The 23,838-nt window shown below is 41.8% G+C and overlaps 1 protein-coding gene across 2 annotated transcripts in view; it reads left to right on the top strand.

Moving 5' to 3' along the window:
* The window catches only part of LOC149353017 (guanylate-binding protein 3-like), a 74,476-nt gene that overhangs the window by 27,345 nt on the left and 23,293 nt on the right, over nucleotides 1-23,838 (top strand). For both annotated transcript variants that reach the window (XM_089582218.1, XM_089582219.1), the window contains 6 exons: nucleotides 5,036-5,115; nucleotides 7,377-7,514; nucleotides 11,192-11,250; nucleotides 12,245-12,374; nucleotides 18,856-19,020; nucleotides 21,913-22,003. In XM_089582218.1, the coding sequence (XP_089438344.1) occupies nucleotides 5,036-5,115; nucleotides 7,377-7,514; nucleotides 11,192-11,250; nucleotides 12,245-12,374; nucleotides 18,856-19,020; nucleotides 21,913-22,003 (663 nt within the window). The remainder of the gene's footprint in view (nucleotides 1-5,035; nucleotides 5,116-7,376; nucleotides 7,515-11,191; nucleotides 11,251-12,244; nucleotides 12,375-18,855; nucleotides 19,021-21,912; nucleotides 22,004-23,838) is intronic.

Here is a 23,838-nt window from a genome sequence, read left to right as displayed (position 1 = left end):
TCCACTCATTGCCACTCACCTCCACTCACAACCACCCATTGCTACTCACGTCTACTCACAACCACTCATTGCCACTCATGTCCACTCATTTCCACTCACAACCACTCATTGCCATTCAAGTCCACACACAACCACTCATGTCCAATCACAACCCCTCATTGCCACTCATGTCCACTCACATCTACTCATCAAACATATCCACTCACCACTCACCTCTACTCACGCTCACATTCACTCACTCGCACTCACACACATCTCCACTTACACTCACATCCACTCACTCACACTCACACTCACGTCCACTCACAATCACGACCACTCACTCACACTCGCACTCACAGACGTGAGTGTGATTGTGAGTGAGGCGACATGAGTGCACTCATGAGTGAGTGTGCCGACCTATGGGTTTGTTCCAAATGAATTTCAGCAGATACATGTAAACAAAGGTAGTGGGTTGCAGAGTGGCATTCTGCAAGATTAAAGAGCTTTTAATTTTCGTTTCAGGTTGCTAGCTAGATTGAACCAATAATTGATAGTATAGCTTGTTGTCGAGAGTACTATATATAAACATGAAATGTGTTGCAGGAAAGGTGTAGCACCTTTTTAGGACAGCTCGTAGGTGGGGATGTCAGCACTTAGGTATTGTTTCACAAAAGCCGCTATGCTGCCGCGATGGCTGAGTGGTTATGGCACTCGGCGGTTGAATTTTGATGGAGGCAAAATCGAGGCCTATGTACTGTGCGACGTCAGTGCACGTTAAAGAACCCCAGGTGGTTGAAATTTCTGGAGCCCTTCACTACGGCGCCCCTTATAGCGTGATTTGCTTTGGGCCGTTAAACCCCCATAAACCTAAACCTAAACTTTTTCGTTCCTGAGAAGAAGGCTGAGGTCTTTATTTGGTTTGTTGGGAGCCTTGAGATCGTTGCCCAGCCAAGGATGGTTACTGAGGTTACCCGACCCTCTTTAAAGCTTTTACTAGTGGCCATTTTTAAAATGTCTTTCTTTTGTCATCACGATACTCTGTTTCATACATAGCAGGCAACGCAGCGGAGGCTGTGGAAGTAGTGCGTTCGCGAAGCCACATTACTCCGCCACGTATCATTCATCCTTCTCGAAGCCTCAGTGAATGTTTGAATGAAAACAAAGTGGTAGCACTGAAAATCATGATCGAAGCTGTGAGGTGCTCAGTACTTGGACCCTCTGGCTATAATTTAAACTGAGTGGGAACTACTTTTTAGGCACGGATGGACTAAGGGCAATTCACCCTACCAGCTGCATATCATACCACCAAAGTCATTCTTTCTTCTCGAAGTCTCGATGAGTTGGAGAACAAAAATGTGGCAAGAGGTAAAAAGTAGTCCATGAGATTGCCATTCACGGCACGTAAGATCTGTAGCAACGATATATATATGCTTGTGTTCACTTTGGCTGCCAGGTGAACTACTTCTTGGGCGAGGACTTTGCCTGTGTGAACAGGCGTGCTAGCTTTGGCAGCGTTGCGCGCTATGTATGAAGTGGAGTATAGGTAGTGAAGCTAAAGTTTTAGGCACTCTATACCACCGATCACCTTTCACATTTTTATAAAATTCTACAGAAACTTTTCCTCTACCTTGTGCTTGGCGCATGATGGCCTTAGTTGCCTATGTGCCATTAAACACAACATGCAGCTGAGTCGCTTTGGGACATTAAACCCCCATAAACCATAAAAAAACCCCTTTGTAGAAAGTCACCAAAAACCTATATATAAAATGGAAAGGGCAAATCTGGAAGGAATTGTTTTAGGATGATTCTAAGGCAGCACCCTGATGTTTGAAGTGAGATCAGGGTGTCTTAGAATGCGAAGATACAAACGAAATTTAACCAAGATGGTGACACATGGGCAGCATGTGGTAAGTCTGTAGAAACAACTGGGCACATTTTGCAAGAATGTGGTGTTATTCATCCAGATTTTGAGACAGGCATAGTCATTAACCCAAGGCCGTGGGGTTAAGAGATAACGAAGGTGATATGAATGCATGTGGAGTAGACGTTAGTAAAAATCATTTGGGAGATTGATGGCTTAAAAGTAGCGCGGTGACCTAAAGTTTCAAGTTCAGAATTCAAAATTGGCATAGCTAGAAGGAAATAGAATTTGTATTTAAAGAGGTTAGAATTTCTAGGTAGTACCTTTTGTATGACAGATTTATTAGCAAAATATTTTTAAAAAATACTGACCATGATGACACCCGCGGATGCTCCTAACATCCATCAATCCATATTGGTAAGGTATTTTGGAGCTTGGGCAGTGTTCATAGTCTCCTTGGCTACTTTTGTGACTTGAGGTGAGGTGAGACTCCGAAAATGGTTTACAGAAATTGGCTTTAGAGTAGTTGTAAAAAAGCTGTGGCTATGAAATTTGCGAGCAACTTTTAAATGGATGCAGCTAGCAATAGAGCTCAAAACTAGATTAAAATTTTGTCTAGTGCTGTTTGTTTTTCTCATCTTTTCCACTAATGTATCTTTTCTTAATATCTACTGGATACAGAGTCCTGAAATTTTGTGTGCGAGTAGGAATGGCTATTCTACTTACTGAGTCTTAAAAAAAATTGGAGGAGACACTTGAGCTCTGCCTTAAGGGTATGGCGCGATAGCGTAATGGGTTAATTCCTATATATATGCGGAAGGTCAATCTCTACTTTACGTTCATGGATCTATGGGAGTCTTCATACCTCTTCTGGCACAGTGGTGCAGTGGTTAAGCGATGCACCATTGCCTTGCGATGGCAGGTACTCCCAGTGGTGGGCCTTGTGCGGCGCAGGTTGCTCTTCTCGAGCGACCGTTCATTAATTTGCAATCTTGGGCAGTTTGCTCTTTATCTGGTGGGCAGGTTGTGATGACGCCACAAGGTCACACGACCTAGATGGCCCACCTGGCTCCTAGGTTGCTCTCTGGGGACTGCCCACCAGAGCCATGCCCATTGTGTTTAAAACAGCCGCCTGCCGGGTCAGTGGTGCATCGCTTATCACTGCACCAGGAGTGGTGTGAGGACTACATATGATCTGTAAATGCAAAGTCGAGAATGACCAATTTCACATGTATGGGCATGTAGGCACAATCTAGGCGACAGAGGAGTACTTGCGTGGGAGGAATCTCTAATGCTCTTGCATTGTACTATTAAGGGGAGGTTAAGCATTACGTGATGGTGGAAGAAAGAATAGTATCTGTGTCTGCGAAGTAATACACAAAGAGGACCCCATGGTACTGAAGGGACTCATTTACGTTGTCGTGTCATACCTATAAGGCAGAGCCTAAGTGTCCACACAAGTTTTTCGCTTTCATATTGCATTCATGTTCGTCCTCGTGTTCAGCTTCAGGTTCGCCGTGGTTTCCGGACACTGCTTGCCTTAGTTTGCTGAGAATGGAATAAAAGCGTTTCATGCTTAATAAATGTAGGTGACTTTGGACATTTTGCTTTATCTCTGGTGGTCATACCTACAGTGCTCATGTTACCACAGCAGCATGACTAGCAAGTCCTTTTGATATGACAGGGAAGCGAAAATTTATTGATTACAAAAATATAAGAGTGGTAGATCAGGTGATACTGCAGAAAATGTCTGGTTTAAACTTGCTTCTGTAGAAATCACTGGCAAAAAAAATATTACTGAAACTAATACATAATTTCTGCTCCAAATCATTGCACATAAATTATCACAGGATTTTGTGAAGCACTTGGAAGGTGGCCGAAAATGGGGAGTGAGGGAAACATCTTTGATGTGCGAAATGATGGAGAGGTTGGCCGGAGTAACAGTATCTGGCCTGCTACTCCACACTGGGGCAGAGGGGAAGAGAAAAAGACAGATTTAGGGAGAGAGTGAAGATGAAAGGTGATACAGTAAGCTGCACTCGTGGTGCGATCTCCTGTAGTGACGGTGGCCACAAAGTCATAGCATTTGTCCACTAATTAAAGGTAGCAAGTATGGGTGAACCATAACAGTTGTCAAGCACCATGTTAGAAATTACCATGAGTGTCAACGGTTGAAAACTCCACCTATCGAATGGCCCGACTACTGAAGCCCATTGATCTGGAAACAGTCCTTTTCCTGCAGGTTGGCGTGGACTTACTTGTCCCATTACCAATGTCATCACTGGTTTACAGATGCATTGTGGTCGCCACTGGCTACCTCATGTGGTACTTGGAGACGAAGGCCCTTCCCCATAGTACCGCTGCTGACATTGCTAACTTCTTCATCTTAAGCACAGTGCTTTGTCATGGTGCCTTGCAGTTGTTTTAACTGACAGAAGAATGGCATTTACAGTAGCACTTACTCAAAATTTAATGAGACTCAGTGGCACAAGTCACCAAAAAACTGTCTACCTCCTTCAAACAAATGAACTCACTGAGCGGCTCAATAACTCCATTGCCGATACGATTTCTATATGTGTCGACATTGACCATAAGAACTGGGACCCGATACTGCCTTGAGTAACATTTGCCTATAACACTGCGCTTCAAAACATTTCGTGCTTCACACCATTCTGTCTGGTGCATGGTCACGAAGCCGTGAAAATGCAGGATGCAGCGTTGTTTCTAGGTGGTGCTCAGCCCCCTGTCATGGGGGCTGAACAGTTCTTTTGGCGTACAGAGGCTGCCCGCCAAATTGCTTGACAGCAAATCTGCTTGCAGCAAGAAAGCAATGTTCAGCACTGTAATCTTTGCTTGATGAATGCCTAAAAATGGCATTTGTAAAATTGCTGTGGGCAGCATGGTTTTTTTGTTTTATGTTTGGTTTATTGGGGTTTAATGTCCCAAAGCAACTCAGGCTTTGGCGGACCTTTTTGTTTTATGTATGTATTAAAGCCTGTGCATTTCACTGAGTAAGGAAGAAATGCATTTTCTTTTCTTTTTGTCATTATGGTTTGCCTTCCTCTTTAAGGCTGCTCATTATTTTGTCGTTCTGGTTTATTTCAGTTTCTGTTATGTTTTTGAACCATGACATGCCCAGTATCTGGGCTCCAAAAGAGTACATTGTATTAACATGTGTGATGTCACTTTCAGGCAAACCAATCACAGGCACCGAGCTGGCTGGCCTTCTCCGTGTGCTTGTGGATGCTGCCAATGATGGGTCTCTTGCTGATGTGAGTCTTCCAGTTATAACCATCCAGTCCTATTGTGCACTTTTGATCAAGTGTTTATTGATGTGTGAAGGGGCCATGAAACACGTTCCTTAAATGCTGTCATCTCCGTCTCTGGGTTTTCCTTCTGCTCTCACCATTTATAGTATGCTTGAAGATGCAGTATCAGCACATGCCCAGAGTTGAGTCTACTCGTGCATGATTAGGTGGCGTTTGTGCAACAATGCTTAGCAAGCCTTAATTGTGTAAGTGCATAATCTTTTTTTTTGATGATGAGCTCTTGAACGCTATCTCTTCTTACCTTGAGTAAGAAGGCTGGTTAATGGGGAAGCTGAATATACTGTGATGGATGGGATACAAGCGTATTTCACCCTTGCCGGCAGGTGAGAGAAGGCAAAAATGTCATTAGGAGCCATGCAGATGAAACCACTGTTTTGGTGCCATAATTTTTTTTTTTGTACTGTGGCTTTATTACAAAACAAGAGGAGTAGGGAGCTCCAAATAAAGATGCTAACTTATTTAAACGGTATCTCTGAAGTTTTTTTAAACATTTTGAGTTGATGTTCGCATTCTGTTTTGCAGAGTTCTTCATTAGTGCAAATTATTTTTTCAAATACTTCATGAAGCAATTTTAGAAGCTGAAAATGTGAGCAACTTAAACTCAGCTTCATGGCCAGAGGCAGTGCTTCATATAATGCTGTGGTTATGCCTCAAGTATTATTTGCAAATAGTGAGTGCAGGCAATGATTCTGTTTATGAAGTGTTTGAGACAGCCGAATACAAGCCTGACAATTCAGCTAGTGGGGAGCTGGTGTAGATGTGTGGGTAATGTTTGTGATGTTGCAAACACACTGTTGTCATAGAAAATCATCTGAACTAAGCTCATGAAAGTCACAAATGCAGTGTTATGATAGAAGATCACCTTAATTTAGATCACAGACATGGCAGACGTCAAAATTGATTTGTTCAGAAATGAAATGCCACAGAGACACATAATTTCGTGGAAATCTCCAGGATGGAGAGGGAGAACCAAAGTAAAAATTTTGTCAAAATACATTAACATTTAAAAACCCATGAGTTGTCCGTTAACACGCTTATAAATAATAAATAATACGGGCAAGTGTTGTCACTAAACTGGTATCTGAAAGCCAGCCATTGAGGGGACCTTCTCTGTGTGAGATTTGAGAGTGAACACAGCATTTGTTAATGCTAGAATATTTATACTAGTGTCAAGGAGTGATGCAGCACTAAGTAGCTTGACCATGGTATTGAGCAGGCTGTATTTTTAGACAAAGTTTGTAGAGTGGGAATGCCACACTTCCAAAGGATCCAATTGGGCTCAAAGATTTTCCTTTTTTGGCATTATATCATAGTAGTTGTAGTCGCTGGTCAGCTTTTATCTGCACATTGCGGACATGAAAGCCGAGATTGTACAGTCGAGCCCGGATGTATCGAACCTGGTCATTTTGAATTACTGGCTATATCGAACACACCCTTGAATAATCCTGTGCAAGAGTATAGGAAAGTGGATATCGAACTTCAACTTCGCTGGTTGTTCAGTATATCGAATGGCTCGCTGAACCTTTTCAAGTGGCGCTTCCCATAATGGTGCTTTCTATCATTTTTCGCGTGCGAAGACGGGTAGGCTGCGTGACCTAGAACACCTGCCGGTAGCGCTAGCGCTTTGGAACAGCATGACGATGTGAATGTAGGACGCACTTGAGGGCGCCCTTCGGTCTCCGGTACTCAATTTCAATGCCACATCACTGTCATTCAGTAAAGTCAACCTAACTAAAGCCTAGCAGCAGCCCTCACCAAGCGTGCTTCACCGACTTTTGCCACCAAAGATGTTGTGAAAAGAAACGGTACTCTAATTTCAATGAGCGAATATTCTATATACATTGTACTGGTAACAGGATTAGGGCCCTCCTGATAGGCAGTGGCTAGTTCCAAAGTATCATTCGCTGCAGCCTAGCAACGCCTAGCGAGCGGTGCGCTGTCAGTACGCTGGCGGGCGGCACGTCGCTGCAAAAAGTGCGTCACTAGCGTCAGTGCAGTAAATGTTTGCGTCGAGGTTACAAATTAGCATGTACTGCCATTTGTTACGTATCAAATTATTGATATATTGATACCGAGCAAATCGCAATCCCCTTCGAGTTCGGTATATCCAGTTTCGACTGTATCGTATCAAAAGTTTACTTTTGCAGCTTTTATGACAATGAGCACGCTTTTGTAATTTTTGAAGCCTCTTGTTTATTGCACAGGTTCCAAGCCGATGGACTGCTTTTGTTGAACGCCTCATGAACTCTGCTGCAGAAGACTGTGCTCAAATTTACATCAGTGAAATGAATTCCCTGCTAGAAGAACATGAGTACGGCGCCATACGGGATGATGAATTGGTGGTACGTGTAAATCAATGACCTTTGAATGCCTCATATTATGATTGTGCATTATGACTACATTTTGTTGTGTTGGATGTCTCATTTACATTACAAAACGCAATGTCTTATTTAAAAATATGTTTTTGCACTGTAAAATGAACTGGCACTGTGTAGTGCTTTTCCATCTAGCAGCTGTGTAGTGCTTTTCCATCTAGCAGCTGTGCGTATGGTTCTAGTCAATCTGCCACTTAAAGAATTTTGTACAGAAAGAGCCTTCATTTTTTGCATTTAGGAAATTTATTAGACAGCAACCTGTCATCAACATGTTACTTCAAACAGAAAATTCGGGGGGAGGAATTGTTTTCTGGGCTGCAGCCAGTTGTACACTTACAAACAGCACTGGGCGGTGTTTAATTGCCGCATATAGGGCACTTGTGTAAGGGCTTCATCCCCACCTTAGTAGCCGGTAATTCGGGGAAAAAAGCCAGCCAAAAAAGAGCAAAATGCTGAGGCAGCGATGAGTATCAAGCGTTAGCAATATCGAGCGAATATTGCATCATTAGCCATCGTCGCTATATCTGGTGCAAATTTTTCATTATATCTGGATGTGTACCATTTGGTGCCAAAGTATACAGCGGAAGAAGGCAAATCATTTGACACCACTTCGAATGTTCTACATCAATTAGTTTGGCCGTAATGGACGTTTGAAGTTTCAAGAAGTCACGGTTTGAGGAACCAAAGCTCGTCAGTATGAATTCCTTTGATGCGCTACACTTTGATTCGGCTAGTCCGTAACATGCTGAATCGTTTGATGCCACTCCAAACATTCTATGCCATTAGGTAGGCTGCAATCTGTGTACCAATGGTACCACCCACTGGTCCCACTTGAATGACCTTGTGTTTCATACTAACGCGACCTTGAGTATTTCGAGTATTAGAGCTAACGCTCTAAAAAATTGCTTCATGTGTGCATATTTTGCCTATGCGGTACATTATGCTGGGAGCTGATTGGTGAGAACTGCCTGCACGACCACGCATGAGTCGTACCACGAGCATGTGGTGCGCTCGACATTAACACCAGAAAGGACAAAACATTATGCTGCACAAAAAAACTAGAATCAGGCTCAGTCATGCCGACGGCGCGTTTCTTATGTGGCGACTCGGCGCCCACCAGGCTCAGGCGCCGTTGTAGCATGCCGTTAGCCCGGTTTCGCTATGCCTAGGGTGGCATGGCACCACCGTCAGCTCTGGCCTGACTTTCTTTGCCAGTTTAAAACAGAAATTCATGTGAAAACGGCAAGTTGTGCCCTTATTGTACTGTCATACAGTAAAAGCTCGTTAGTCTGAATTTGAAGGGACCAGAAAAAATGATAGAATTATCCAGAAGTTCAAATTACCGAATGGCTTTGAAAATTTGCCAAGAACTGCTTGCATAACGGAAACTATTTGGTGAAAGACTGGGTAATGTTTGCCAAATTTTGAGTTGAGAATGATGCGGCAGTGACTATTTTTCACGTTTCCATCAATGCTTTATTGCATGCATACTGTCGGGACTATCGAAGCAGAACTTGTCCAAAATCTTAAGGGCTTCCCGCATCCTTCATGGTGCAATGCGGTGGAGCTCCACCACTACAGTGTCGCACCTACCAGAAGCGACACCGTTGTGTGTGAGGAGGCTTCACTGCATAAAAAACTTCATAAAAAAACTTGCAGTTTCAGCGCACTGGAAAAATGGAACCATGCTGATGGAAGTGAAGGGAATGGCTCAGTGGTGCTGAAGCGGGAAGAGCAAAAAAAAAAAAAAGGGTTGAGAGCGAGAAAACACCGGCGACGCGCCAACCAGTATCCAGAACGGTGCTCAGCTGGGTTAGGTTGGCTGGCTGGTGCTGGCTGGTAGAGCTGGCGTCGCTGTGGGCTGGCACGAAGCTCAGAAAATTGAGACCGAAGCTAAGCGGTCGGACTGCTCTCGGTGGCGGGGCTGTCCATTCATTGTCGTGCCTATCGTTGTGCACATGTCAGAGGTGTGTGAGCGACTGTGTAACATGGAAGCCGGGTTTTGAATCGGGTGGTTACAACTATCTCTTTCCACGCTTGTCATACCTGGACGCAGCCTCCCTTTGGGAGTCCTTTCGAATTAATTGGTGTGGCACCCATAGCGTCTGAATTAGTGAGCATCCGATGCCATACACTTACATGTGCGTTGGCTGGGACTGAGCTGTTCATTCGAATTATCTGGTTTTCTGAATTAACGGGGGTCAAATTAACGAGACTTTACTATATAAGGAAAGGTCTATAAGAATATGGCAATATTTGTTTACTCATTTCCAACAGTGGATTGTCCATTCAATAATATAAATTTATTCTGTTAATGGTTTACTGATGTTGAGCATATTTTTATACTAGAGGAAGAAAAAAGAAAGTATTTTTTTTAAGTGGCTGCAACCTTGTTTTTTTTTATATATATATAACGGCATATTTTCAGATTGTTTCTGCATGTGTCAATGCATATTAAGTTGTATTTGAATGGCACGACATTTGTTGCAGAATTTTGTGCAGCAGGTTCTACTTTAGTTAGCCTTTTAAATGAGGGAGTATGACATGGGCATGAACTCTGTGAACTTTTGCCGTGATCTTATCAATTTATTCTACAGTAGGTGCGACAAAAAAAATCTGCAAGATTGAAAATACTGTTAGGTTTTTCTTAAAGGTGTAGTTTTGGAACTTTGGCATTCCTCATGTGCAAAACATAGAAATTGTGGCAGTGGAGGTTGTTTATTCCTGTGAGACAGTCCTCTGTGTCTGTTAAATTTGATGTTGTTGCGGCTCGAAATCTCTTTTGATACACTGCAGCAGGCAGTGAAGTGTGTTGTCTTGCTATAATTCCCGCCATGTCTTTGCACTCATTGGTATTACAAGCAGTGGCCCACTGTGATTGTCCAGTATTACAGGCGTCTAGTTTTATAGCCATACTTTGACTCCAAATTGACTGAAATAAATATGAAACTGTCAAAAATTGTCTGTAGTTGGGAGCTTCTGTTGAATAACAAGGTGGCATTGCTCTCTGTTTTTTTCGGCGACATATTATTGTGTGTGACATGCCTACATAACTTTCGTTGTAAATAATACTTCTTTCGGAGTATTTTTAGGTGATCTCTAGTGTGTAGCATTTTCTTGCTTTATGAAATGCCACGTCAGTTGGTGAAAAAAAAAAGCTTTTTCATCCAGACAATCACCATGTTCCTACATTACGACTTGTGGCAGCTAAATTTTCACTGCCAAATTCGAAATGGGAAAAAAAACTGTGTCTCCTTTTGCATAGAACAGCCCTATAATGGTTCGTTCTAGAAAGCAGCACCAAAAAGCCAGTTGTAAAGTTTGGCTACAGGTCCAAAGATCTTTAACGGTGGAACTATGCAGCCTTAAATAGGTCATAAGCCAGCCAGTTTTGCAGAGCAGTAGCTCTTTGCAAAGAAGAACGACCTGCTTCTCTCGTTGACTCTTTTTTGTCATTGCAAAAAAGACAGATCGCAAACTCTGCTCTTTTTTGTTGTTTTGCTGTTCATGCAGCACATTTTACTCCAAAGAAGTAAAGGGCATTTGTTCGGTGCATGTTTGAAATCTGTTTGAGCTTGCTTCCTTCCTTGCCCATTTTTGTGTGGTGGTTGATGACATTGCAACATTTTCACTTGTACTTTTAGGCTCGGCATATGGAAGCAAGAAAGATGTCATTCACACTTCTTGAACAGTTACTTCATGGGTAAAACTTTTATTTCTATCCTCTTTCTTCATTCAAATTGTACTGTTTGTTTTCTTGTTTCTGAAAACTATTGCAATAATTTTGTCGTAGACACTGAGGAGAATTGAAGTTGGCCTAGAATGATGAATTTTGATGACAAAGAGGCTATTTGCACAAAAAATAGAGCACTTCTAAGCTGCTAAAGAGCGAAAAATGCTAGACAAGTGTCGCAACCAGCAGCTGTGCTCGCAAGTACACTGTGGTGATGTCTGGTGCGGTTTTTTGCTGAAGGCAACATAAAACAAATGATTACGTACTCGCATATTAAGGCAGCTTTTGCATTGCTACCGTTAGTGCACTTTTGTCATGCAAGAAAGATGAAAACAAAAACTCAACATGGTGAATTAAGCAAACCCGCCGTGGTGGCTCAGTGGTAAGGCGCTCGTCTACAGAGCCGGAGTACCCGGGTTCGAACCCGACCACGACGGCCACGTTTTGATGGAGGTGAAACGCAAGAGGTGCTGTGTGCTGTGCGATGTCAGTGCACATTAAAGATCCCCAGGTGGTCGAAATTATTCCGGAGACCTCCACTACAGCACCTCTTTCTCTCTTTCTTCTTTCACTCCCACCTTCCTCCCTTCTCTTATGGTGCAGTTCTGGTGTCTGCCGAGATATGTGAGACAGATACTGCGCCATTCTCTTTCCTCAAAAACCAATTTACCAATTAAGCAAAGCAGATCTACACCATTCAAAGCCGTTGCCTACTTGGCAAGTTTGAATTGCAGTGGTGGGAAAGAAACATTCCAACTTTAGCTGCAAATTTCTTAGCGATGAAGGTATCTGAGATTATATTGCCAAACAAATATTAAGGGTCTCAAGAAGCCTAACTGATCTAGTTGTTGTTGGATCTAGTTAACTCTAGGTGCAAGGTATAGCTACTTTTTAGTTTTTAGAAAGTTTGAAGCTGATGTTGCTGTTTATATTGAGAGGTAACAAATGAAATATCTCTCTTCAGGCTGCCAGATGCCTTAGACACTGCCAGCAGTCAGTTAACGAGACAATTGGACAACGAATTTTCTTTGCAAAGAGAGATGAATTTTAAGAAGCTCAAGCTTTTCTGTCTAAGTCTGCAAGAGAAGTTTCTGGTAAGTAGCTGTTCTTATAGTTTCCCTTGACTTTGTTAGCTAGTCTGAGTTTTGCTGATCTAATATGGTCTTCTAATATAGTTTCTAATTTAGTGTAATTTTCCTTCTGATTTAGTCATTTAGTAAATTCTGCCATACTTGCTAACCATAGCAAAAGCTCTGGTGTGTTGCATGTTGGTCGCAGTATTTGTTAATTTCATGAAATTGTCCATCTGTTCCCAACCATTGTGTCAGTGTGCACTTATATGAGCATAGCAGTCACAGTGAAGGAACAAAAGGCGTCTGCTACTTGTTGGCATTGTGAAAAAAGCAATGGGAGCAACTTCTTGCTTCCTCTACCTTGGTAAGCCCCTCTGACACTCTGCACATGTTTTGTAACCAGTGAGACACTGTGGTTGTACTTGAGGAAATGGGTCAAACTTTGAGGGACTACCTTTTGAAGCTTTGTTTGCTGCTAGTATTTTACAGTCATGGTAGCAAGTTGCAACTGTAAATTTGAAGAGACCAGCCTTCATGAAGGAGCCTTTTCTAACCATGAATTACTGTTCACTCTTTACGTCCTTGTTTCCTTGTAGCCGATCTACTATGAGCAAATGGAGAAGTTCTTTGTTGAAGGTTATTTAGTTCCAGTTAAGAGCTATGTTTAAGCGGTGTGAGTTGTGTACTGTCATGCTTACACTCCGTTTCATACATAGCAGTCAACGCTGCCAAAGCTAACACGCCTATTCATGCATGCGGAGTCTGTGCCCAAAAAGTAGTTCGCCATACAACCAAAGTGAACACAGGCATTTTTCGTTGCGACAAGTCATAAATGTCGTGACTGGCACCTCCTGGACTTCATTTTTCCTCTTGCCAGATTTTTATCCTGCGAATCGTCGAGAAAACTTTTGTTTGGGCTATTTGCTTATGGTGAAAGTAATATGAAGACTGCGTGACCAGCGGGAACAGTTATTTGTGTGTCTTTTCTGTCCCCATTTGTCGTGCCGTCTTCGTATTACTTTTATCGAGACTTCGAGAGGGAAGAATTATATGTGGCAGTATGATTTGTGGCTGGTAGGGCAAATAACTCTCACTCCATTCGTGCCTAAAAAGTAGTTCACATTAAGAAAAATTGTAGCCAGAGGGCCTGAATACTTGAGCGTCTCATGGCTTTGACTGTGATGTTCAATGTTACCACTTCGTTTTACACCGCTCTTTGCTCCACGGATGCAGTACCTCCGTAGCCTCCGCAGTGTTACCTGCTATGTATGTAACGGATATATGTATAGTTCTTATGTACCTGCTACGTACCGTATTTCCTGGAGTATAAGTCGCTTTTTGTTTAAAATTTTTTGTTGGTGCGCCTTATACAGCGATTTGACTTATATACAATAGAAAATTACCCACTTCCATGTGCCATCTTTTGCCGTACCCAATCACTGTGTTTGAAAAGAAAGTCTCTGTTTAAAAGTGTAACAAAATGGAGCAATTTTAGAATGTTATCTTACGGGTAGAATCGCATAACCATGCCACAGCCACACTGAGTGCAGTGTGAAGCGTGTGCTGCCAGCATATCCAGTCCAGCCATTTGAGCCATATTCTCTAAAGTTTTGATTTTGCCATCACATCCATTTGGTTTCACGCACATCATGCATTGTTCTTGCTCAACATGATGTCACCTGTGAGTTGAAGGTGCTACGATGCAAAATTCAAGTAGTGTGCTGTTGAATATGCGCTAGAGAATGCGAGTTTGACGTGAGCAAAAAAATTACCGAGGACTGGCACTAAGCTATGCGAGTGCGCTGGTTGATGAAGTCTGCAAAAAATGCAGACTGCAGAAAGAAGGCACTCTGGCTAGAGTTTGAGAATTGCCTGAGCACGGCAGCTGCCTCAAGCCTGTACTTTCGTTGCAACCTCTGATTAAGGGATCTTCAGCTTACTTTTAGAGCACTTGCCGAATAGATATGTGCGGCTTATACACCAGTGCAACTTATGTGTGATTTTATCTGAAATACTGCTTCTTGCATGGGGGTGCAACGTATATACCGGAAATTATGGTACAGGGAAGGCTTAAAATAGATGTGGTTAGTTGTTGCCTTCAGGTGCTGTGGGCACAACCCCTTTCAAAGGCAGAAGGTGAACATCTGTCTTTGAATTGCATGCCAAACACATATAGGCCCTGCCTGTCAAGTTTGTGGCTCCATCTCTTGCAGCTACAGCAAAATGTGTTTGTAACAAGTAAAGATGGGCATCTGCACGTTTTATGGCAGAATGAAAAAGTAGCGTTTATTTTCTTTTTTCAGCTCATTGCAGATGATGCAATCCCACATGTGAACTGTGTAAATAAGTTAGTACGTAAATGAATCTTCAATTTTCTTTGTCATAGACAAAGAAAAAGTGCTGTGGTGGACTTCCTAAGTTTTGCATCCACATTTGTGGACAGGGTGCCTTAATGCTCAAAATCTCAAAATGGCGTTTTTTTGCAACAATGCGTTGTTTTTATGAGCATGTACAGTTGTGAAGAATATGAGAGGGAACAAAGTTTGAGGATTCATTTATTGATTACTCCATATTAATGTGTGAGAAGGACAGTTTTCTCTTTCCTAATTAGTTTTCCTCCTGGCGTGTAATATCCAAAAGTCATCTTCAAATTTAGTGGAGAAATAACCAGAAAATTCAGTTCTGTGCAAAAAGTTCATCCCCTCTCATATTGCTCACGACTGTACTGTACGAAATTCCGTTATTAACTGGAGGTGTTCAAAGCCATGCATTTGAAAGGAGAAAGTTGGATATTTGAGTGCTGAAGTGTTGTCTTGAAGATAACCAATGTGAGGCCTCTGACGGTGATTTTTTGGATGATGAAATGCATGCGAATTCTGGTGAGGGGCACGGTTGGGGTGAATCACTTTTGTGGGTGTTTAGTGAAGACTGAGAAAGAACTGAAGAGGGGAGGAAGAGCAAGCTCTGACCAGAGGATTTCTGAAAACAGGCACGCTGTTCATGTCTGTTGGTGAGATCATGATACTGTCGACATGGCTTCAGTCATCGGAGACATAGGGGAAGCTGGTACAGTTTTAGGGTAGAGTGAAGCTGTTCCACATCAGTGTTGAATGCCCTCAAGTCATTGTCGAATACAACAAGTGCAGGTGGGACGTCCATAAGCTAGACTTGTTTATTGTCCCTGTGTCCGTTGCGCACAAGGACAAGGAAATGGACAGAGGCAGTGATCTTGCATTTTGTCTAATTTGCTCTTGCATCATTTGGTTGGAATACATCAGAGGTGCAGAGTAAGAGCGACTGCCAGAAAAAGAAGCTTATTAGGTTTGTTCACTTTTCAAACTAATATTGCTGATAGCTTGATTTGCCTGCTGAAAGCGCCTCTGAAGAAGCGCAGGTGAATGGGCAGTGAAAGCCAGCAGATGGTCCCAAAGAAGCCTCATAATGCTGAGCCACTTCTGACAAGTACAATGCGCTATGATGGGTGCACTCAGTGGCCCCAGCATGTGAGCACGCCAATTGTGCAACAGGGCAGACTGAAGGCTGCTCATCAAAGAGCTGTGTGGTGCAGGAGATGTGGAATCTTTTCCTGTCTGTGCTCACAAAACACTTGTTTTTATCTTTCACAATTAATACACCACAGAACATTTCTGTGAAACATATTCTGTCATAAATAAACCTTTATTGATGTGTAACAACAAGTTAGAAAAGTCAAGAAAGTGCTGTAGTGCTTTTGTATATGTAGCAGCTTTGAGGTGTGCTGTCAACAAATGTGGATGCAGTAAAAATGTGCTCAAGTGTGAAAAATTTTGCTTAATTTTTTAAACTTCACATCCAGCCGGTCTCCTGACCATGATTTATGCAGTAAATTTTTCCTCTTAGCAAATTTTGTTTGTGATTGAAGGGGTTTTGTACACAGACAGGTAACAAGTGGGATTGATTAACAGTGAAACAGATTTTGCTATCCCAAAGTACAGGAATGTTGAGGTGCTTGTGGTAAAAGAAACAAATGCCTCCTGTTTTTTTTTGTACTGAGGAGCATCGTTGAGCTAGGGCACCTTCTACATTATGCTAAATGCCTGTAGAGATATGACTTGTGTCATTCATTCTGAAAGTGCAGCACTAAGGTAAAATGAGTGTCTTAGACTGGCGTGTGTCGGTATAATGCAAGCTGCTATCTCCTCATTTTTTGCTATGTATGAATTCTGTGCGGTCCACAGAATGTGTGTTGTGTAATTGTTCACCAATGGAAGTATATAAAATTTTTATTTGGGGAGCTAATACGAATAATAAAAATCGGTTGTGAACTGAATAGGCTATTTCCAAATATTATTGAATATGCGTGCAGGTTGTTTAAATTGAAAACAAATACTCTTTCACAAAACCTAGCTATAAAAAGAAAGATGTACTATTGTACATCAGTTTTACTTGACTTGTCATCGGCATAATTTTTACTAGACCCATAAGGCCAGGCAGGCATTAAATAAGGAAAGGGGAATCATATAGTAGTAATAATAATAAACTTTGGTTTGTAGGCTACTAATGTGGGTGCAATTTCTTGAATAATATTACTGCATTCACTGGAAGAAATCTGATATGACAGTTTAATTTAAATTTTACACTATAAAGAAGCTTACTGAATGTTATCAAGAAGTATTGTAAAGTGTCCAGGTATCATTTTAATGGCAGAGTGACGTCAGAGGTTGCTATCAGAGGGGCACAGCACCCTGCATTGCTGGCTGAACACAATGAGACTGCTCATGAAATGAACGAAGAGTGGAAACTTGGGCTACAATGCGAGCAGGGTCAATCCTTTCATGCTGCTTAGCAACACATCAAGATGCAACGCTGGCTGTGGAATGCTGCAGCATACACAGCGTTCCCAGTGAGACATAACCCGCTTAGCCTTCATGTATCAGTTCCACTGAACTGCAAGCTAGTGCAAACTGGAGGCGAAAAAATGAAAGTACTCTGTGAGAGAGAGCATATGGGCCACACTTTGTGGGATGCAATTGCTTAGGCTGACTTCGAAGCTTTTGCTGCTGTTGTCCATTTAAAATATGAAGTTTCACCTCAGTGGTGGCCTAGTTGTCTGAGCATATGCCTCGTATGCGGGAGGTGCATGGTTGGATTCCTTGCCACCAGGTACAAGCTTTCCCTTGGTCTGGCGCATGGCTTCTGTGGGGTGAAATGCTTGGAAAATGGTTGTCTGACCCCACATTGAGTCGACCAGAACACCTAGTGTCATGGCTCTCCTTGGCCAAAAGCTGCCCTTGTGCCATTAGAACCAAATCATCATCTTCAAGATGTGCAGTTTCTGGGTTCTGGTGTGCGTTCCCGAGTTTCCTTGCGCCTTGAGTTTAATTAACCACTCAACTCTGAAAACTGTTCAGGCAAAATGGTCTGGCACTTCTACAGCATGCTGGCTATGGGCTGAAGGAGGGCCCACCTTTCCCACAAGGATTGTCAAGCGATCTCAGCCCAATGTTCTTGAATTCAGACCCTGGTTATAGCAGTCACTTTAATTGCTAAGTGGTTAGGAATGAATGGAGCCAGCAGCCCTTTTTCTTTTTGTCCAATGATCTGTTGTGCAAAACAGGTGGACAGTTTTTTGCTGTGCTCTTTTTTAGAAATATGTTAGCAAGTGCAGTACTATAATCTACTTGCGTACGTGTGTGTACATATACACGCATGTGAACTCACTTTTCTTTTTTTAGAAAATGTAATGTGCTTTTGGTTTGGATTCCTTTTTTTTACCTTGTCTATGGTGCCTTCTTGCCTTTTACATGAAGGGCTCAAGTTTAAAAAATTTGCATGCTTCTGTGTTATAAATAAAAGACCTTATAGATCCTGCAATAGTGCAGGGCATCTATAGCATCCTGTTGCTGAGCACGAGTTTCCGGGGCCTTTTTCTGGTAGCAGTAGGTGCATTTCAGTGAAGGCTAAAGATGTCAGTGCCTGTGTGTAGAAGTTTTGGTGCACATTAAAGCCCATCTGATCAGGACTAATCTGGGGCTGTAACAATGTGCCTCTTTGCCAAGGCATAGCTTTGTTGCATAAAAGTGCATAACAGTAGAATCTCGATGATACGATCCCAGTTATATGAATTTTGGGATGATACAATTTGTAAAATGCCCTGGCCAGAGTACATTGTGTGCAGTGGGCAGAAATTTGGATGTTACAACCGTCCACTCCACTGTGGATGATACAAATGTGTGAGCTTTGACTGCTGCCTCTGACACCAAGTACTTGATTACTGCCTGTACATAGCTGATGCTGCGATCTCCAGTCGCGCGCTGCGTGCCGCCAGTCAGTGGTGGCGCACGGCTCTAAGTGAACTTCGTCAGCTGGAAGCAGATCCGCGTAAATTCCACATGCAAATTTTGTTGGTGTTGGATGATATGAATTTCGTATGATACGAGCATTTTTTGTCACCCCGTGAGATTTGTTTGATCAAGATTCATCTGTAGTTTTAAGTGATCTTGAAGTAATTTGTCTTTTGCAGCTTGATGCCGAAGGCTATATGAAAGGCATCCCTGTGCCAACCACGAGCGCCACTCTGAAAGCAACTGTGAGCAGTTACTTAGACCAACTCCTGGAAACGTTTGCTACTAAATTAAGCTCCCTTGTGCCAAAAGAAGAAATTTTAATCTACAGTAGTTCACTGAAGGTATGTTTTATTGACTGAGTGTATCACTTAAATCTTGACGTATATATAATGCTGTGCTGCTGCACACTTTGTGAGATCTCATGGTTATTTTTTTTATGGCTGCTTCCATGGATTTTTCCATGTGCTGTCTTCCAAGGGGTCTTAAAATGGTTGTGAGATTCCTGAACAAGCAAGTGTAATGAATGGAATGAATAACTGTGGTAGTATTAGGGAAATGGTATCTCTGATGTTTTTCAGATTTCATTATTTTCGCTCTTCCAGTTCATGTAAATAAATCTTTAGTTGGTCTATCTTGTGTCGGAAGTTTCAAAGTATCTGAATTAAAACAGCTTTGTACAAGTCATATTTCTTGTTTTTTTTTTATTATATCACTTATGGAAGCTGGAAATAGTTTGTATAGCTGCTTGTGAGTGAATGCGTATATCTGAAAAATAATTTGAAATACGTGTCTGGCTGCAGGTCTCCAAATGTATGATCCTATTTCACTAAGTATTCATCAGTATCTTGCATAGTTGCTTGGTTATAACTGAACTTGCATGGAGGAAAGTATTTTCCTATTTTGTGCATGTAAAAATAGAAATTGGTTCAATTTTAATTCTGTCTAGAGTAATAGCACAAACTTTCACTAGTGCTGAAAACAAAATTTTTTTTTACTACAAGTTTAGATTAAAACAAACCTAAAGTTCCATTTTTCATTCTTTGCAAAATTTTATTGAGGTCATGACTCATTAATGGTACACCATATGGCTGCTGCTTTTATGTTGTAGTTGGTGTGCTTTACGTCGCAAGAACCATTGCACAGGCATATATAGTTTTAGATAAATGAAATTGTCTTATTAATGCTAGTGTTATATAATACTGACATATTGAAGGAAAGAAAGTGCAGTGTAAAAATAATTGAGAATAAGGTTCGGCTACTTCTGAGTGTTCTCTCTCAATCTGCTCATAAGTGCAGGCGTTATTTGATGTTGACTGTGCACTCGCTACTTTAAAATGTGGGGGTTGCTCATTCATTGCTTCTAAGCCATTTGAATGCCCTCTTTATACTTCTTTTATCTTAAGACTTTGGCAGGCTGTAAAAAAGTCACTATCCCGAACATTGTGGCCTACACCACATGCAAATATTTCAGGGCTTGACGGTGGTGCGAGTAAACATTGCCCTTCACGATTTACAGTGCTCAGTATAACTTCCTGCATTTTCAGCCAAATGCTGCCTCATTCATGTAATCACTGTTGCTTCCTAGATTTGCTCAAGAACTTACCAGTGAGTGTGCAGAGGCATGTGTGCTGGGGTCTGCTGCCGCATTTTTGCTTTTTGCTTTTGCAAGTCATGCTTTTAGTAATGCTAAGGACGTGATTGTCAAAACAATTATATGCAGTAATTTGTTGCAGACTGTCCCCGAGCAGATTAGTATGTGTGTTCTCTAGCGTTTTGAGGTGCAGTCAAGTATTTTACTAATTTTGAATGTTAGTGCAGTCAAGTATTTTACTAATTTTGAATGTTAGTGTCAAGGGTGCACCTTCGTCTTGGTTTTAAAAAGGCTCAACACTATCACATCCACACCTCTCTTTTATTGTTGAGGCACTAGACATAGTTCCTGCCTAAAGTGCTTGAAAAATTCCAAGGCAGCAATTGTTGTAAAGGCAACCTGCTCAAAACCTGCTGGGCTAAGGGTCCTTAATGTAAAGGTTGCTGTTTACTGCACTGAAAGCTGGTAATAGTCCCAATGCCAAATTTTTGCAGCACAGGGGATTTGAGTGGGTATATTCATATTTACGAGGAGCAAAGTGTGCGATTATGAGTTCATGCCTACATTGAAATGGTATTGGCGTTGTATCAATGCCTATACTACCATTGCAGCTGCTCTTGTGCAATATTCGTGCAGTTTGCAAGCTGAAACTCTTTCAAGAACATTTTCAAAACTTTGTACTGCCCATGCTTTAAAGTAAGTGTATGCTCCAAAGTGCTGATGTGAGGAAACACTTCACGTTTAGCGGAGGTCACAATATCTTAATGGTCAAAATCATTTAATTCTCATGCTTTATGCAGTCTGTGTCACCTTTGTGTAGTGCTCAAGCGACATACTGCTCTGCAAACAAAATGGCATCTGGCCGCAAATGCTTGGCACAAGAGGCAACACTTGCATGGAAGTAAAGCCACATGGATGCACAAGCCAGATGGGCATGAGCACTTTGCCCCGAAACTGTTCGCTACTGTCTAATATCAGTTTTTATTGTCTGGTGCGCACTACTCAAACGTTCTGCACAAGTGTGATGCCAACTGTGTTGTTCTAGCCTATGGTCAGGGAACAGCAGTATCATGCAGTGGCAGCAATTTTTTTTTTTTTTATGTCTAGTTAACTCACTGGAGAACTAACTATTATGCCCATTTGTCCACACGGACAAAAAACTGAAAACTGCTTCCAGCGTTGCATTCCTCACACATTGTAGTATCTACCCACATATTAAAATTAAATTTCTGGTGGCCCATTTTTTTTCTATTGTTTGAGCAGACAATGGCATGATATATATTAATATCCCAGTAACTAATTAGCCTAGAAATAAACAAATTGAATATTTGAAATCAGCAGAAAAAACTGAATAAGTATGTGCAGTTTCATTGCATTTGGTCTGTAAATAAAAAAACGCTGTAAGACCCATGTCCCCCCTTGAACAAAAGTTTCATGCTCAAGTTCATGCAGTTTATCTCATCATGATACTGTCTCTCTTAATGTGATGGGAAGCATCATTATGATCACCAAGAGAAAATGCATTCGTGCAGCCTGAGGTTTGTCAGCAGAGGTAGCCGTGGGCAGCTGTGAGTAAGTGTTGCCTTTTCTTTTACTGACCATTGTGGAATGAATAAAATGCTGCTCTCTCTTCCGTTAACAGAAATCTCTGGAACATCTGGTGGCCGCAATGCAGCTGAGGAATGAAAAAGCTCTGGAGAGACTTTTTGAGAACAGCATTGCTGCAGCTGCTGGTAACTTTTTTTTGAGATCCTTGTAAAGGCTGGCACTGTGCCAGATTTCAGGCTAGTTTTCTGAAAGTTGCTTTTAGTTTCGTGCTATTTGGGATTTGTCCTTATTTTATATTGTAAAAGTAACAAAAGTTTGCTCTCTATGCCAGTGGTCTCGGAGATTGCACTGATTGCAGCTGTACGGAATGCTGTGTATGCAAGAATTCTTCACCATGAGGAAATTTTTTTCAATGTCTTCAGTGTCCTTGACATTCTATAACTTTCTGGAAGCAGCTATGCTGAACATGAAACTTTATGTACACTGGCTGATAGTACACTGGCATCTCTATGTCATCGGCACTCAGAGCAGTGGGCCGATATGCCAGCCCACCCATGCACATTTTCATGCCTTACCTTGGTGTCAAGCTCTCTCTTCTATACAACAGATAACTCAATAGACCGCCACATAAAGGACTTAGTAAATATATTTACTTATTTATTTCTATGAGATGAAGCAGAAGAACAAGCCGTGACATTTTTTTTTTAAATGGGAGCAGTGATGAAGAAATAAACACAGCCAATATTTTGTGGCATCGATTAATTTTTGGATTGACACTGTGAATTAACTAGCAGGTAATTGGGGAAAAAATACAAACATTGTCTGAGCATAAAAAAATGCATGTATCAATATGCACAGCAATAGCGTGTATTGATGTGCGTAGGAATGTTGCACTTGCGAATTGTGTGAGAGTGAAGGGCAAGCATGTTTGCATCGCCACCTGCACCATTTCAAACACAAAGGCTCGAGTGACAAGCGGAGTGTCACCACCACAGTTAGCCCCTTCCTCCACAGTGCGGCGACACTCCTCAGTACTGCGGCCATAGTGGCGGACGTAATACTTCCTGTACTACTGCGAGTGCCATGTAGAAATGTAGTTGAACGGTGAGGGCGGAAGCTGTGCAAGAACCCTCTTATTGTACCTATGGCATCAAGAGTGCCAGATTCGAGGACCTTGTTGAACTATTCAGCAGGCAAGGGAATGGAAAGAGGTGCTCGTTATGACATACATGATGGAAGCCAACAGTCACCGAAACCAAGGAGCATAGGGGATGTATATTTTTAATTATTTTTTTTTTGTAAATGGAAGATTAATAAAAGCAGAAGGAAAAACAACCACATGCCGCCGGGGGTGGGGGCTGAACCCACGACATCCGAAATTTGTGTCCGGTGCTCTACCAACTGAGCTACGGCGATGTCTGTCAAATCTTGCTAATAATGCAGTGCTGCAGTTTGGCAGTGGGCATATTATTGCCTGGATGATATGAATACAAGAAAGGGTATGAGGCGACAGACAGTGGCTTTGAATGGATTCTTGCTAGAAGTTCAGCGCCATCAAGATTGTCAGCTTTTTTTTTTTCTTTAAATCTGCAAATTATATTTGTAGCAGTTAGGCATCATTAACATCCTTCTCTCGGTTTTGTGTACTTACTTGTTTCTGTTATTGTTTTCCCTTGGTGCCCCTTTAAGTGAAATATATGCTGTGACAGAATGGTGTCCATAGACGGGTAGGTTTTTAACCCTTTGAGGGTCGAATTATTTTGAAGAAAACTTTCCCAGGTGGTCAAATTACTTTATTGCATATCTTGAATCTACAAAATCTATATAATCGAAAATAAATAGTAAAAAAAAATTAGGAACAGAGTTTTGGTGACAGCATCACTCACAACTGGACAATGTTCAATAGAATAGAATAGCAACGGTGATAAGCAAGCTAAGAGCAGCACCAATAAAGATAGAAATCAACTTTCCCTGCCTCTGCAAAACAGTGCCCACAAAGAGAAAACACGTTTCGCGCGAC

The sequence above is a fragment of the Amblyomma mixtum genome, chromosome 3, assembly GCF_055824585.1.
Source record: "Amblyomma mixtum isolate Tamu chromosome 3, ASM5582458v1, whole genome shotgun sequence".
NCBI classification, from domain to species: Eukaryota; Metazoa; Arthropoda; class Arachnida; order Ixodida; family Ixodidae; genus Amblyomma; species Amblyomma mixtum.
Note: the sequence above shows the minus strand (reverse complement) of the source record. Positions and strands in the feature narration are given on the sequence as shown.